The 17,090-nt window shown below is 41.0% G+C and overlaps 2 protein-coding genes across 2 annotated transcripts; one reads left to right on the top strand and one right to left on the bottom strand.

Moving 5' to 3' along the window:
* Positions 1–4,963: 4,963 nt before the first annotated feature.
* CCDC137 (coiled-coil domain containing 137) lies at positions 4,964–11,962 on the bottom strand. The gene is made up of 6 exons (XM_074260404.1): positions 11,758–11,962; positions 10,834–10,964; positions 8,878–9,106; positions 6,698–6,780; positions 5,937–6,016; positions 4,964–5,685 (listed from the first exon to the last, which is right to left on the bottom strand). The coding sequence occupies exons 1-6, from the start codon at positions 11,904–11,906 to the stop codon at positions 5,473–5,475; spliced, it is 885 nt and encodes a 294-aa protein (XP_074116505.1). The 5' UTR covers positions 11,907–11,962; the 3' UTR covers positions 4,964–5,472.
* A 144-nt stretch (positions 11,963–12,106) lies between these two features.
* On the top strand, positions 12,107–16,756 carry OXLD1 (oxidoreductase like domain containing 1). Its single transcript, XM_074260405.1, has 2 exons — positions 12,107–12,222; positions 15,187–16,756. The coding sequence occupies exons 1-2, from the start codon at positions 12,151–12,153 to the stop codon at positions 15,610–15,612; spliced, it is 498 nt and encodes a 165-aa protein (XP_074116506.1). The 5' UTR covers positions 12,107–12,150; the 3' UTR covers positions 15,613–16,756.
* The last annotated feature ends 334 nt before the right edge of the window (positions 16,757–17,090 follow it).

Genomic DNA, 17,090 nt, shown 5'->3' with positions numbered 1-17,090 from the left:
TGTTAAATACAATGGAGTCTGTAATGGCCAGGCTGTAGCCACGAGGAGAAAGGTCACTGAATTGGGGTGAATTTGGAGATATGTCTCTACACGGCTGCTACTCCCTGGACAGGGGTAAGTGGTCTCTCCTTCAGGTCTTAATCTCCCAGAAAGATTTGGGGAGCTTAGATGAGCTATCCCATCCTCAAGTTCCCACATGAGACCTTGCTATTCAGGACGCACTGGGTAAGATAACATTTCTTTCTCGCCCATCCAGACCTCTCTCATGTGGTTTGGCAAACTGCCATTTAAATGCTCCCATCCTGTCCCCTCCTTGAGGTACTATACACTGGGGAGATTGGGGACTCAATCTTAATGTTCTCAAGTCTCTGGAAAAGTTTCCCATCAACTTTTAAAACGGTACTTTGCCAGCAATCTGGACAAGTGGGCCACGCCCCTCCCAGATCTTTTATCTGCCTCTTAAAGGAGCCGCAACTTCCAACCTTCTCAGAGAGCAAGCTTGTCTCATACATTTTAAAGCTTGTCCCATACATTTTAAAAGGGGACTTGGTTTCCCTGATTTGGCCATCCTGCATTAGAACAGAGCCTCCTGTCACAGCTTTTAACCACAGCAGCATCAAAATTATGCTTTCACATGCCCACCAGCCTGTCTACAAAAACAAGGAATTTCAATTGTACTTGGTTTTTTCCTAGCCTCAGGGCACTTACTCAAACTTTCCTACCTAATCTTTTCACTCCTAATTTTCTCAATCCTAAAACCTTTTGTTTTTAGCACATTCTCTATTTTTCTGGATTGGCATTCTATTCTCCCTGCCAACAATTAAAGTTTTTTTCTAAGCTCCAACCCTGGCCAGGTTGCAGTTTCAAGAAAGATCTTTGGAATGATGGCTGGGGAATAAAATTCTGAATCAGGACAAATTACATTGTTAAGAGAGTAAAGCTTTCTTTTTTTCTTTTCAATTCCTGACTGCAGCAGGAAATGAGTTAGAATGAAAAATTGGACTTATTTGAAAACTCCTTAACCACTTTTTTTTTGGACTGACATTAAGGAGTGAGAAAATGGTTGAATCACTGTATCTACCTTTGAATGTAAGATCTTAAGAATTTGTTGGGGTGAATTTCTGTTAACTTACTTGAAAGGGGTCATGTGTGTCCAATTAGGATCTGATTTTTCTAAAAGCTTCAACACCCCCATACCCAACCCACTAAATGTTGGGGGGGTTTGTCTTTACCTCACCCATTGCTCTCTGCTAGCACCTAGTTAGCCTGGGGTAAAGGTTAGCTGCCTTCCCTCCCCCCTTGGGAAATGGAGTGGGGAGAAGGGGGCCACATGGAATTCCTCACGCCCACTAGTGGGTTCCAGCCACCTTCCACAGAGGCTTGCCTTTGACAAAAGATTTCAAGAGATAGGCCCGCCTTTAAGTTAATTGATTTATTTTTTATGATTTGTTAAAACTGGGAATTGTTAAAATTGTTTATTGCTGTATGAGGGAAACTTTAACTATTGCTGTATGCTTGAGGGATTTTGGGAAATTTACTAGACTGTTATGTATATGAATTTTGATTCCCTCTTGGGATTTATATGTGGAATGATAATCTGATAATTTCTTTTCTGTAAAAAAGGAAGGAAGGAAACTGATTGAAACTGGGAAACTGATGTATTTTTTTTTGGGGCATTTCTGCCCTATCCCCTATTTCTTTAGTTCAAATTGAATTGGAAATTATTTTACTCTTTGCTTAAAATTTACTGGACTATGATTTGCTGGGTTATGTTTTAACTTTGAAATCCCTTATTCAGTTTTTGGGATTATTCTTTAGAACCAGAAATCAGACACCTGTCCAAGGACTGGCAGTCTCTCTGATCTGTTTCTCCACTCCTGTTACCCCAGTCCCTTAATTACTATGTCAGCATTTTGATATCAGGACTCTAATAGTTTGGGGTTGCCTGTCTTGGTCTAACTGCATAATTTGCTCAGAAATCTGTCTCCTACTAGCAGCTCCTGTTCCAGAGAGAGAGAACAGGTGGAGCTACTCCAGGCCCCACTTTTTCCCTCTTTTGAAGCCCCTGACAGACATGGGGTGCCCCTCTTAGGGCAGCAGGACTGCCTTAAGCATTGCTACTCAGCAGAGGCTGAGTTTAATGCACAAATGACCACAGACCTCAGACTGTGCATCTCTGACTGATATGCTCCCCAACTGTAGAGGAACTGAACAGGGAGACCTCTGTGTCTTCCTAAATAAGGAATGCTATTTTGTGATAATAATTCTGGAGTTATCAGGGAGAAACTGGTCCTTGCCACAAGTCCTTGCATTTTTCTAGTCTTAATCTGGTTTATTTGGCTTATTGTCCTGACTCAGTTTCCCTAATTATCCTGACTCAGCCCTGACTCAGTTTCCCCGCTTCTCAGTTCTGCAAAACCTCCCTGCCTCTTTATCAGAATACTTGATAAGGGTAGAAGATCTTTATGTTTTAGAATATCAGAATGCCTCTTCCATCCCAAGATACCAGAATGTCAGATGCTGTCTTATCAAGATGCCTCTCCCATGTCTGAGGCACCTCCCCTAATTATGTTATCTCTCTCCAGAGACTCACTCCAGCTCTCAGTCAGAGTCTGACTGCTTCTGCCTCAGTCTATTTCAGTCTTTCTGAGGTTTTGTTTTTCTTTTTTTAAAAACCCTACCCTTTCTATAGGGAGGTGAGACAGGTAGCTTCCCAGGACTTGGTTGACCTGTCTGGAGCGTAACGCTTAGCAAAGAATTTCCCCATAGGAGATGTTCATGGCGGAGAACTGTCGTATCCCTCTCTTGGGGACGCCCAAAGAGAATGAAAAGCTATAGAATTGGGGTGCTTGGGGCCTGTTACTCTCTCTTAATGCAGAGACACATTTGGCTTGAAAACCGCCTCCACCTCACAATTTGAATACTGAATAAATTAGCTGAAAGGTATCCCATTTCCCTCCACTCACCTTGAAAGGAGTTTCCTTTGCCTTTTAACACAATGCTTCTTCCATTCAGCTGTGATTTTCTTTTAATACAAATTTCTCCCAGATTTAGGCCTGTAGGAAATTGTCTAAGGAGACCCCAGTCTCTGTCCTGAATTTGAGCAGGAGGAACTGCCTTCTCACCACCACAATGAACACTACAGGGGCTGAACTGGCCCCCTGGCATCCTGCTCCCTGGTAGGGTTTTGGGGTCTGGCCCAATTTCCCTTTTATCCCAGGACAGTCTGAACACCTCAGGGGCTGGTAAGCTGGGTAGGCAATGCTGATGCTTGGCCCCTCCTCTTACTCCTTCCACCCCTTCCCCATAAGAGTGGGAAAACTAGGAGGAAAAATTCAGGATCTTTGCTTATTTTTCTGGTAAGATTGAGGAACCAACCCCCTATTTTTTTTTTTTTTTTTTTTTAAAGCAGTTCATTTAAAAGATTTCCCAGAGCTTAAACTGCATTTTTATCTCTATCTGTAGCCCTGACAAGCCGGGATATGCCCATCCCCAGACCCTGCCTCACAAAAGAGCAGTGGTTTATTTAATCCATACCAAGGTCTCCTGCCTCCCCTGACTTCTGAGTCCACACCCTTTAATCCCGACCCCAGAAGAAATTAGCTTATCTAAACTATAGACTATAATATTTTGCTCTCAGCATTTTCTCCTACTTCCCTTTAATAATTAGATGGGCCATCAGCATTCTACAAGCAGCCGACAGAGGGGACCTGATGCATTTCCCCATTCCCAAATGTCAACATCTCTACCCTGGATGACACCCCACTTTTAATCTGCTCCAGAGATGTTTTCTCTAGGCTTCAAACTTTGGATTCTCAGCTGTCCTTCAGCCTGGAGAACATGGGACGACTGATCAGGACAAACACGCCTTAGATGCCCTGCTGTCATTCCCCCCTACCTCATGCCTCACCTCCTGGCATGAACCCCCATATCTCTACGACCCTTGTCAGCTTGAAGCAGTTAAGAGATCATCGCTCCTTTTCCCACATGCATCTGGAGGTGACTGCTTGAGGGGAGAATGAAGAGGGGACCCCGCTACTCTGAAGATCATTGGAGAAAATCTTCAACTCTGCCCCAAGTCTTCTTTTCCTTTAAATGAATTTAAGTTTTAACTGCTTAAGAGGGGAATGATGAGGAAACCCCAAAACTCTTAAAACCTTCTTGGACTCTGCCTTAGGGCAGTTTTCATCTTTGTTATCTAGCTCAGTCCAGAAACCCATTGAATTCTATTCAAATTCTAACCCTGGCTGAAACCCAGCCCGAAGCCAACCTGGGACTTCAACCATGAGCCCCTTCAGCTTGTCCAAAGCCCCCTAACCATAAAAGAGCCAAACTGGAGTCCTCTCTTTGCAGAGGTCCCAAACATGGCAGCCTTACACCTGCCATGTCAAAGGATTTCTGCCCACTGGAATTCTGGTTCTGGTGCCTTTTATCTCTACCTTCAACTTTACTAACTAAACTTTACTTCCAAACCCCATAATAAACCTCTTTTATCAATCTAGGTTTTTGGGCCTGTAAATTCCTTTAAAGGGAACTGCTTGCGCCGCTACTAGACCTCATTTAACTCTGTATCCTTGCGCCAAATCCAAAGGGGTTGCAGGGGAGCTCCATTTGACTCCCTGTACTCCGAACCTGCCACTAGACATCAATTAAACCTAATTTCATTTAGTTACCCCTTATCTAGTTCTTATCAATACTAGAATGTTTTGCTATGTCCTTCTCCAGCTCATTTTACAGATGAGGAACTGAGGCAAACAGGACTAAGTGACTTGCCCAGAATCCTACACTTAATCCATATATGATAAGGTAATGGATAGGATGTGATCCTTCTCCAATCCTTGCTCTCTTAGGCCTGCCATCCACGTACATTGTTTCCAGCACCAGGAAAAAATAAAAGCCAAGGTAGAATGTAATGTTGCCAATTGTCACTGTTCAGGGTTGTAGATAAAAATTACAAGTGGTCAATCAAATCAAGAATTTATTAAGCATCAGTCATACTCAAACTTGGCAGCCTCTCACAATTTTACTTTCCACAAATCCAGTATCAATGTGATACAAAAATACAGAGTCAATCGTATGGGATAATCAGTGTTTCAGGATTCAGATTTCTGCAGTTCCTGGGAAATATCTTGGCTGGTAAATGCATAGGAAGCTCTGTCTTTGGGCCATAGCACCTATCAGGTCTCTTGGCACCAGGCAGGCAAAACCCTAGCATATATTGTGGGAATATGCCAGGGACCACGCGATCATTTTTGATGCCCGAAAATGTTCATGCTTGGCAACCTGATTCTGAGTGCTATTTCTTGGTTGTTCAGTCACTTTATTCCACTCAGAGGTAATTACCTAGCTCCTGCAGTAGCTAGCAATAAAGGGGAGGCCAATTAGGTGTAAGTTCTTCTGCCTCTATGAGGAGGGTCATCATCATTATTCCTGGAAGCCAGCATCAAGTCCATAAATCCCTGAGGCCCTTCTTCATGCTGGTTTCTTTCGCTTTCCCTCCAATGGGCTAGAGGCCTGCCTTTGCTCTAGCTGTTGCTGCTTGTGTTTCTTGAGCTCCCTGTAGGCCTGCACAACACGCTCTCTCTCCTCTGCCACAATCCGCTGGCGAGCCAGGGAGATGGCTGGGGGCTGGAGGGCACTACTAGGGGCCAGGAGGCTTGCAAGCAACAGTGACTTCTTGCCGAGCTGAGGAAAAAGGAAGCAATGAGGTTGGAAGGTTAGGGCTCAAGAGAGAGGAATGTTCTCAGCAATATATGTGAACAGCTCCCAGCCACCTCAGGCCTGAGGTCTACCTACTATGCAGACCAGGACACACATCCCAGGTGCTATGCAGAAGCCCCACCAAATCAATCTTCATGGAAAAAGTGACAAAGAAGGCTATTTCACATGAACCATTAATATGACATGTTGCCCCTCTCACTCAGGCCCCGCATTACCTTGTCACTATTTGTACTCTTCCTTGGCTTTGCTGTTAATTCTGGAGGCTGAAGGACAACTTCACCAAATTTTACAGAATCTACGATGGGAAGAGGAGGATTGAGAACAACATATTGTAGAATATAGGCTACACAGCCAAACCCTCACATCACATCTCTTCCTGCCCCCTTCTTTAGTCAAGAACCACCTACAACCCTGCTCTACCTTCAATGATAAAAATAACTCTAGAGAGAAAATCCAATTTCATTTCAAATTGTATCACATAAGGCTATGGCTAAAGGTAGAGATTTAGATACAAAGTGCCATCTCTGGAGTCAGTGAAACCTGAGCTTGAATTTCATCCTTGACCCTTATTATGTGAACCACTCAAAACCCCTATCCACAGAAAAAAAGTAAAAGGCTTTCAGATCAAGTAAGATGATATATAGAAAGGGATCTGCAAACATCATGCCATGATATACATGGCAAAATTTTAGAAAAAGCCCAAAAATCTAATAAATATTCAGTAAAGATAAATTTATACCAGTAATAGTTTTAGAGATCCAAATATAACATTCTTCTAACAAAGTCTGATTTGGTGGAACTCCAAGTTCTGTGATTATATTTATTATTAAAAGATTCCACAAGTGGCATGGCTGAAACCACTAGATGCTAGCTAGCTAACATGCTCTTGGATATGCAAGTTCTTGGAAATATCTAAAATGCAGCCATTTCTTCTGGCTCCATTTGCAAAAACAGGGAGAAAAATTCCAAGCACTACCTTGAAATATTTCTTTTTCCAAACTGGCTATTGCCTTTTCCTCTTTCTGATGTCGAACTTTATCCAAACGCCTTCTCTGGAACCTAAAAAGCCAAAATATGATTCATTTAAAAATATATTTTTCTGAATTGATATCCATCTTAGTCTCATGTGCACATGCACATAATTGTTGCTATTGTTGTCATGTCTGACTCTTCCAGACTCCATTTGGGATTTTCTTAGCAAAGATATTGGAGTGAATTTCCATGTCCCTCTCCAGATCATTTTACAGATAAAGAAACTGAAGTATGTGGGGTAGGTGACTTGACTAGGGTCATACAACCACCTACTTCTAGGTACTTCAAATTAGTTTTTTTCTTTTCTAGGTTGAAGGTCTCAAAAGTGGCTCAATCCCGAGACTCTTCATTATCCTGTATGTTTTCCTCTGGAAAATGTGGCACTCAGAATTGGACACGATAATCCAGATGTGGTAGGAATACGGATGATAAACATCTTTTAATGTCACTTAAAAGGCAATTAGATGAGACAGTAGATTGAATACTAGAACTGGAGTGAAGGAGACCCAAGTTCAAACCTGGCCTCAGATTAGTACTAGCTCTATGACCCTGGGCAAGACATTTAAGCTCTGATTGCCTCTACTGTAAAATAGGAAAAATAGTTGTTTTGAGGATCAAATGATAGGTTCAAAACAAGTGTTTAGCACAGTGCCTGATCCATAAGGGGTGCTTAATAAGTGTCTGTTTCTTTTCCTTCCTTCTAAGATAACCTTAGCTTTTTTTTTTTTTTTGGGGGGGGGGGGTTTGGTTAGCCACAGTACATTGCTGATTTAAACTGAACTTATAGTACACCAAAATTCTGAAATCTTTTTCACATGAAAAATATTTCTAGTCCCATTTTCCTTTACCTTGTACTTGAGCTTTTGAACAGACTTTCTATTTATTCTTATTAAGTTTTATTTTAGTCCACTGATCACATCTTTGTGGATCCTGATTTTATCATTCAGCATCAGTGCTGTATCCCAGCTTTTTGGGCGACTGCCAATTTTAGAAAAAGCCCCAAAACCTAATAAATGTTGAGATCCAAATACAACATCCTTCTAACAAAACCTGAGTTAGTGGGACTCCAGGAAAAGTCTTTCAATGTTTAAATCCAAGAAATTGGCACACTAAAAAGGAAAGGAAAAGAGTTATAACTAGAGTAAGGTAGAGGAAAGAAACTCTAGGAATAATGGAGTCCACAAATAGCTAGCAATGGAACTTTTTATTCTGGCCCTCTTGCCCATGGGACACTTTGTGATCACAAATGGTCTCCATGGGTTTCCTCAAACTCAGCATGCTACCCCTCCAACTCCATGTCTTCACAGAAACGAACTATTCCATTAGGGGGTAGGTAGCTCAATGAGTGGGCCTGGAGTTAGGAAGACCTGAGCTCAAAACCAGCTTTATATACTTAATGGCTTTGTAACCTTGGACAATTCACTTTATTACTAACCTCAATTTGTTTATCTGTAAAGTGGGGATAATAATGGCATGTACAGTTAAAGCACGTTGCAGACCTTAAATGTTATAAGTTATATAAATGCTATCTATCGACTCTTGTCGTCATCATCACCACCACCATTATCATCTCCTCAGGCCTCACTCACGTAAGTACCATTTCCTGCTTGTCCTCTTCTTTCCCCACTTAATTACATATATACTAACATGCTCACATGTGCTATCCCTGTGGAATTTAAGCTTCCTGAAAGCAGGGACTGATTATTTCTGTCTTTGTATCTTCCCAGTGCACTCACATTGTATTCTGCACACAGCAAGAGCTTAAAATAAATGCTTGTATTAGACTAGCCCTTGCCACACAAATGACTATTTACACTGTATTCTGTTCTATTTGATGTCTTACATGTTTCACTTATTGTTTCCTCAACTAGATCTCAAACTCCTTAAATGCAGGAAATTTAATTACACATTTCTGTTTACTGATTTGACTGAAACTGGAAATTTGCTTCTCCAGGTCTGCCTCAGGAATTATGTGGCAGTTTCTGTCGCCACCTGCTGGTAGATCACCATCACTGCTGCCAGTCAATGAAATCTAGAAGCCTCTAAAGTCCCTCTGCCCTGGCAATACCCTCAAGCCAGAAGTCTAAGCAAATCCTGGTCCCTCCACAGCCAAACCCGACTCACTCTTTTTTCCGCTGAGATTTCTCTTTCTTTTGCTGAGGAGCTTCTTCCTTCTCAGGTTTCCGTTCCACTTGGTTCTCACTGAGGAAGATCACATGCTGAGCCTCTTGTTCCATTCGGTGGACATATGCTTTGTCCGACTCCTCCTTCCCCTGCTTGAACTTGGGAACTGGAATATCTGACAGGGATCCCATTGCTTCTTTCTCAAACTTTTGCCTGAAAGCCACTTGGACTAGAGAAACAACCAGAAGAGAAAGTGACCCTGAATAAGCAATCATTCATTTTATAGAGGGGGATGATGAGATCCAGACTGGTAAAGGTCACAGATATTATTAGTGGCAGAAGTGGGTCAAGAACCGAAACCTCCCGACTCTCATACTTTTTACAATATGCCAGAAATCTCAGAAATGGAGAAGAGATTGATTTATTCTATTCTATAAGAAAAAAAAAAAAAGATTTGTCAGCTTTAATCAATGTAATCATTCCTAAAATTACACTTCTCAAAAAGCAAGTGTTCTTAATCTTTTTTGTCATGGATCCCTTTAGCAGCCTGGTTAATTGTATAGACACCACCTCAGAATAATGTTTCCTCATATGCATATCCTAAATGCATAAAGGATTGAAAAAAATTACAGGATTATAAAATAAATCAATAAAGATGAAATTGTGATCTTGCCCTAAAAAATAAAGTTTAGAAAGCCCAGTTAAGAACCCTTGCTGGAGAGAGAGTTGGGGAAAAAAGATTTTTAACGAGGCGCAATTCAAAGCAAAATGATCAGAGATGTCAAACCAGAAGGGACCTAGAGAGCATGAAGTTGGAACTTTCATTTAACTTAATTCTCCTTCTTCTACCTCCTTCACTCCACATGTATCCTAGGGACTAGCTAGTCTGAACTACGGAAGTATCAGGATTTCCCTATATCTATACCTTTGTTTATGCTCTTTCTCTTTCTTGACTTTCTGCCAACTAAAGTATCACCCACCCATCATGACACAACTCACATTCCACTTAATCCATACTACCTTCCTGCTCCCAGCACAAAGTTACCTCTTTCATAATCCTTGAAACACTCACTGATAGATATTGTATTCAACTTTATGTCTCTGATGGGGGTAAATATAGTTATTTGGAAACTTGAGATCAATTGAGTTCTCCAAACAAGTTAGATGATATTAAAAGATGCAAAGGATAGGTAACAGACTATATAAGACTTAAAGATATGACCTTTTGCTGACCCAGAGTAGCCCATCTGCATATGAAAATATTAGAAAATAAAAATATAACCTACTTCAGATTGTTTGCTATCTTGGGAAGGGGGAAAGTCAGGGAAAAAACATGGAACTCAAAATCTTACAAAAATGAATGCTGAAAACTATCTTTACAATAATTAGAAAAATAAAATACTATTGAAAACTTTTTTTTAACAAAAGAAAAGAAAATGCAGAAGAGGAATTAGAAGACAGCCCTGGGCTTGCTTTCCCTAATCATTTTTTTACTCTCTTGGACAGACTGCAGAAAACTATCAACTTTAGTTTGTGAGCTACGTGGCTCATGAGCACAGAGTCACCAAAGTCTATAAACTGAGCAACTTAATCCTTTGGATCCAATCTATAAATTGTGGGTTTGAGGGGGAAAAGGTGGAGCCCCTTGGACACAATGTAGTAATTGTGTTCCTGTTTAACACTCCTTGAGGGCAGATCATTAATTCCATTTCTCTCAGTATTCACCACACAGAGTAAATATTCACTCTATGTTGAACTGAGTGGAAATGAATTAAAGATGCATTCATAGTGATGGAGCCGAGCCTGTGGATCTGTGTGGCAGATGGGTTACTTCACCTCCCAGAGCCCCTGAGTAACAGGACATGTGGCTGTGCATCCACACAAAGAATTCCCTGAAATCCCAAGTGAAGACCACACAAAAGCTGTTCCAGCTAGAAACAACCCATCATATCCTACCTGCTTTTCTTTTCTTTTTGCTGATGTGCTTTTTCATCTCCTGGCGGCTTTTCATAATTTCCCGAAGTCGGAAAGGAATCTCTTGATCATCCAAGTTTTTGGGCTTAGAGTTTACTTTATTCTTTTCTTTTCTAGAAAAAAAAATACACAAGAAATGTGTTAGCTCCTTCTGAACACCTTCCACTCCCAGCTGGTGGTTACACTGGTGACTCTTGTACATGTATTGTGGTTGGGGGCACATCATTTACCTACAACTGTTGTAGCCTAAACTGAATTCTCATGGGTCTAATCACAATCAGATTAATCACTTGTTTTCTATGGGTTAGTCAAGATCCCAGTGGTTAATTAATTATTTCACATTAAATGAACATTTATTTCACATCTTTGAACTTGAAAAGATCTTGATAACTAAAATATGTTATGAGATAAATACTGTCCTGGTATTTTATACAGTATATTAGCATGAGATCTCACTTCTCTGCCACTTTCCACTTTATGTGTATCCCTTAGCTTCCTTGGGCCTGAGTTTCCTGATCAGTAGATGAGGTGAGTTTGAGATTCCTTTCAGCTCCGGATTTTAACAGATGCCTGAGGCTGGAACGAAGTAAGTTTTCTGGCCTCCAGGCCTGAGGGGGGAGGGGGGGTCTATCCATTCTGCAACTAACAGATCCGTTCCAATTTTACAGAGGAAGCTGAGGCTTATTGATACATAGTTACAATCATTATTTTTAACCTGTTTCGGTTACAATATTATTAGGTGATAGTACTAACTAGCAAACAATACTGTTGTTTTTACTATTAATTAATTACATTACTTATTTTGTTGAATTAACATATAATCAACTAGTAAGGCATTCGAAAATTCGGTTGAATTCTGATTGGCTGGGGAGGGGCGATGACGCAATCTTGTGGATCGCGTTGTACCTAGCCGGTCCGGGCTGCGGCGTCGGAGGTTGCTTCCCTTGTTTCGGCTGTTTCCGCTGCTCCGGCAGTCCCTGAAGTCTCCGCGGGTTTCGGGAAGCGGACCTCGCCGGCCCCTGGGGCCTGGGATGCCCAGGCCGAGCTTTCGCCATTCTCCACCACACTCACGCCCCACGTGGTTGCACTTCCGCCTTCCGCTCCAGCACATCTCAGCCCCACCCTTAAACTTTTCTGTCCCACCTTGTCCCCACGACAATTGGTTATTGTAACGGTCGGGATCTATGATTGGTCTACTTGGCCGCCATTCATGGGGGAGTCATTTTATTTCCTCCCTTCTTTCTGCCCCCCACCCCCACCCCCTGCCATGGGAAGGTGCACGCTCTTCACCGAGCCGGGATGCTGCTGCTTCGGTGCACTAGCGGCCGAAGATTGGCGGCTGCCGCTATATGCGCCACTCCCTTCCGCCGGGCAAGTACCAGGGACCCGCGGATGGAGAGGCGGAATGAGGGCCCAGGGAGCCTAGCGAGCCAAAGGGCAAAGGTCACCGGAAGGTGGCGCACCGCCGCAGGCCTTGGGGCTGGTGTTAGGTGACCCGGGAGTCCGAGGAGAATGAACTTGTTTCACGGGGGTCACTCCGAGGCGGGCACGGGAACACGGACTTCCTCTCCCTCAGAGCCGTGGGTGGACCGGGGCTTTAAGCCTTTCAGGGCCTTATGCTGATAGTAATGATGTTAGTAGTAACCAATAATAGCCAACACTTATATAACGCTTGCTATGGGCCCGGCCCTGTGCTTTACAAATGTTAAGAGTCACACCAATCTTGGAGGCTGATGCTTTTTATATCTCCATTTTACAAATGAGGAAACTGAGGCAAGCCGGTTTATATTCTCATCTTGGACGTGGGCATCCAGAGCAGCCGGCGCTTTGGCGACACCGTGCTGATGGTCCGCCAGAGCTCCTCAGCATACTCCTCCGCACGCAGCCGTGGCGGCGCTCACGCAGCAGGGCCACACAGTCTGTGTTCGAGTCTGAGTTCTAGCTCATGCACTCCATCCACTGAGGCATCTATTTGCAAGGAAGATTTGTGGCTAGTGTGTTCATAAGTGTTTAACTTGGAAGTGGGGAAAGTTTCATCTGTTTTATTAACATTTTCTCAAGTCTAAACAATCAAGAAAATAGTAAATCAATCCGTTGGTACCATTTGTGGTTTGCCAGTTTCCCGATGTAAGTGTTTACACAGAACATTTTAACAATGGACAGAACAAGTAAATATCTTTTAAAGACTGCAAGGATCCAGGAAGGCATTTGGTCTTAAGGGACTCTGATGCCTGGGACATGGTTATTTATTCTCTAGTCTCTGGCACGACTGAATTCCTAGCTCCTCATGTACTAGATTTCCTAACCCCTCCTCTGTGCTAAGTATTTGTCCAGGGAAGCAATGGAAAAGTACCTTGAACTTGAAATCAGGAGACTTGGGCTTAAACTTTTATTTTTTATTTTTTTTAGGTAGTATTGTCATTTTTTTTTTTAATTATAGCTTTTTATTTACAAGATATATACATGGGTAATTTTTCAGCACTGACAATTGCAAAACCATTTGTTCCAACTTTTCCTCTCCTCCCCCCCTCCCCCAGATGGCAGGTTGACCAATACATGTTACATATGTTAAAATATAAGTTAAATACAATATATGTATACATGTCCAAACAGTTATTTTGCTGTCCGAAAAGCTGTGAAGGAAACAAAAAATAGAGGGATTGGGAATTCTATGTAATGTTTCATAGTCATCTCCCAGAGTTCTTTCTCTGGATGTAGCTGGTTCAGTTCATTACTGCTCTATTGGAGCTGATTTGGTTCATCTCATTGTTGGAGAGGGCCACATCCATCAGAATTGATCATCATATAGTATTGTTGTTGAAGGATATAATGATCTCTTGGTCCTGCTCCCTTTACTCAACATCAGTTGATGTAAGTCTTTCCAGGCCTTTCTGAAATCCTCCTGCTGGTCGTTTCTTACCCAACAATAATATTCCATAATATTCATATACCACAATTTATTCAGCCATTCTCCAATTGATGGGCATCCACTCAGTTTCCAGTTTCTGGACACTACAAAAAGGGCTGCCACAAACATTGTTGCACATACAGGTCCCTTTCCCTTCTTTAAGATGTCTTTGGGATACAAACCCAGTAGTAGCACTGCTGGATCAAAGGGTATGCACAGTTTGATAACTTTTTGGGCATAGTTCCAAATTGCTCTCCAGAATGGCTGGATGTATTCGCAATTCCACCAACAATGTATCAGTGTCCCTGTTTTCCCCACATCCCCTCCAACATTCTGCATTATCTTTCCCTTTCATTCTAGGCAATCTGAGAGGTGTGTAGTGGTATCTCAGAGTTCTCTTAATTTGCATTTCTCTGATTAATAATGACTTGGAGCATCTTTTCATATGGCTAGAAATAGTTTCAATTTCTTCGTCTTAGAATTGTCTGTTCATATCCTTTGACCATTTATCAATTGGAGAATGGCTTGGTTTCTTATAAATTAGAGTCAATTCTCTATATACTTTGGAAATGAGCCCTTTATTGGAACCTTTGACTGTAAAAATGTTTTCCTAGTTTGTTATTTCCCTTCTAATCTTGTCTGCATTGATTTTATTTGGAAAAAATATCAATTTGATATAACCAAATTTTTCTATTTTGTGATCAATAATGATCTCTAGTTCTTCTTTGGACATAAATTCCTTCCTCTTCCACAGGTCTGAGAGGCAAACTATCCTATATCTTCTAATTTATTTATAATCTCATTCTTTATGTCTAGATCATGAACCCATTTTGACCTTATTTTGGTATACAGTGTTAAGTGTGAATCACTGCCTAGTTTCTGCCATACTAATTTCCAATTTTCCCAGTAATTTTTGTCAAACAGTGAGTTCTTATCCCAAAAGCTGGGGTCTTTGGGTTTGTCAAACATTAGGTTATTAATGTTGTTGGCTGTTTTGTCCTTTGAACCTAACCTATTCCACTGATCAACTAGTCTATTTCTTAGCCAATACCAAATGGTTGTGGTAACTGCTGCTTTATAATATAATTTTAGATCTGATACAGCTAGTGGGCTTAAACTTTTAAGGAGTTATATGAGTATGGACAAGTCATTTCTTCAAGTCTTAGTTTCTTCATCTGTAAAATAAAGTATATAAATCCATAAAGGAGTAAGCTATTTTAAAGATTCCTTCCAGTCTAGCTTGTGTTCTGGCTTGAGTACCTTCCACCCAGCTCCAGGGAGAGGAATATGTCTGTCAGAATTAACTGTATAATAATAGGGTGGTTTGAAGGTAAGACCCTCCCCTGTAGCCTACTGTTCTCTTAGAGCTTCTCCCAAAACCAGATAAACCTTTCCTGTTTAAGTAATTTTTACTTATCTACCTTCAGGAGTCAACCTGCAGTTGTGTTAGACACCTCGGCTTCCTCGGGATTACCGGCAGGTACTGCACTAGGACCCTCAGCAGCAGCAAGAGGACTTTTAAGAAGAATGAGACAAATCAAGATTGTGGAACAGACACTCCAAAAAGCAACATGAAGACTGATGCACTTCCCATCCAGAAAGGTTCCTCTCCCTCTGACCAAGCTTCTTCAGAGTCCTTCTATCCTCAGCCCCCACTGTTATCACCCCCTACGAACTGCTGCATGAGTGGCTGCCACAACTGCGTATGGATCGAGTATGCTGAGGAGCTCCTCCGGCACTATCAGGATGGTGGAGCCAAAGCATTGGCTGCTCTGGATGAACACATCCAAGATGAGAATATAAAGACGTTTATCAAGATGGAGATCCAGCTCAGAATGAGAAAAACTGAGTGAGGTGCTTCACTCCACCTGGCAGCTGTTTCTCAGGGAACTGTAACCTCCTCTAAGTGATTTTTGTGCCTCCTTTTTCCAGGGGCCTTTGGATAAAAAGTGAATAGTAATAGGATGAGTATTTATTAACCTTGCCTGAAAATAAGTACTTCCCTGGATATCTTCAACATAAAGAAGATCCAACTCACTTCCAGTTGATCAATGATGGACAGAAACAACTACACCCAGAGAAGGAACACTGGGAAGTGAATGTAAATTGTTAGCACTACTGTCTATCTACCCAGGTTACTTATACCTTCGGAATCTAATACTTAATGTGCAACAAGAAAATTGGATTTACACACATATATTGTATCTAGGTTATACTGTAACACATGTAAAATGTATGGGATTGCCTGTCATCTAGGGGAGGAAGTAGAGGGAGGGAGGGGAAAATTTGGAAAAATGAATACAAGAGATAATGTTATAAAAAAAATTTACTCATGCATATATACTGTCAAAAAAATTTTATAACTATAAAATTAAAAAAAAATAAACAAATTTAAAAAAAGAAAAGAAAAGAAAAGAAGTACTTCCCCCAATATTTCACCTGGAACTGTGTGCCACTAATTGTGTTTCTTTTTTAGGGATGATCTTTCATCTAAAACTGCCTTAGTGGTAACTTTTTAGTTTGATTGTAGCTCTTCAGTCACATATAAATTATCAGTTATGTGGCAATATATAAAAATTAAAAATATATAGCTACAATCTTTTCTAGGGAGCTTATAGATTAAAATTAATGCACTAATTAATATGCAGATTTCATAGATGACTAAAACAAGAAAAAAAAACCATATAGAAGTATTAAAGTATTTTGGGAGAAAATTAAAACTAGAAACTGGAGCAGTTAAGAAAAGGCTTGGGTAGACAGCTAGCACTTAAACTGAATTTTGAAAGGATGGCTTATAATCCTCACTCGGTTGACTAAAGTGAGGACAGTTTCATCCATATTTGGTAATAATTTTTATTGTATTAAAAACAACTCCTTGAGGGCAAGGAACTTCATTTTTATCTTTGTATCACTGCAAACAAGTACTGTGCCTGGCAAAGGGTAGACACTTAAATGTTTCTTATATTTCACAGAATAATAATAAATGTTTATTGAATTGAATTAAATTTTGTGTGTATATATATGTATGACTTTGAATCCAATTTCCTTTCCAAATTCAGAGCCACATGGAGGAGACATATGTATAAACAAACTTCATACAGAATACATTGAAAATAATAAAGGAAAGGCACTAGAATTAGAGGATATTAAAGCCTTCTCACAAAACTTAAGATAGAGTGCTGAATTTGGAATCAGAAAGACCTTGTAAGAAATGTTGATAGCTTTTCACAAACAATGCAAAGAAGGACAAGGAGGAGGGTTGAAACATCTTGCTGTGTGGTACGGAAATGGTGAGGGAACATCATTTAATAAAAAAAGCTGGAGAGAGCTC

The sequence above is a fragment of the Sminthopsis crassicaudata genome, chromosome 4 (assembly GCF_048593235.1).
Source record: "Sminthopsis crassicaudata isolate SCR6 chromosome 4, ASM4859323v1, whole genome shotgun sequence".
In the NCBI taxonomy this organism is placed as follows: Eukaryota; Metazoa; Chordata; class Mammalia; order Dasyuromorphia; family Dasyuridae; genus Sminthopsis; species Sminthopsis crassicaudata.
This window is presented reverse-complemented; position numbering and strand designations above follow the sequence as displayed.

What these genes read in the sequence shown, in the direction of transcription:
- CCDC137 (XM_074260404.1), bottom strand. Translation starts at nt 11,906, where the DNA reads ATGGCGAAAGCTCGGCCTGGGCATCCCAGGCCCCAGGGGCCGGCGAGG. An exon ending in CCGCAGCCCGGACCGGCTAG is followed by an intron (nt 10,965 to 11,757) that starts GTACAACGCGAT and finishes TTTTTTTTCTAG; the next exon opens with AAAAGAAAAGAATAAAGTAA. An exon ending in CAAAAAGAAAAGAAAAGCAG is followed by an intron (nt 9,107 to 10,833) that starts GTAGGATATGAT and finishes TTGTTTCTCTAG; the next exon opens with TCCAAGTGGCTTTCAGGCAA.
- OXLD1 (XM_074260405.1), top strand. Translation starts at nt 12,151, where the DNA reads ATGCTGCTGCTTCGGTGCACTAGCGGCCGAAGATTGGCGGCTGCCGCT. An exon ending in GCGCCACTCCCTTCCGCCGG is followed by an intron (nt 12,223 to 15,186) that starts GCAAGTACCAGG and finishes ATCTACCTTCAG; the next exon opens with GAGTCAACCTGCAGTTGTGT.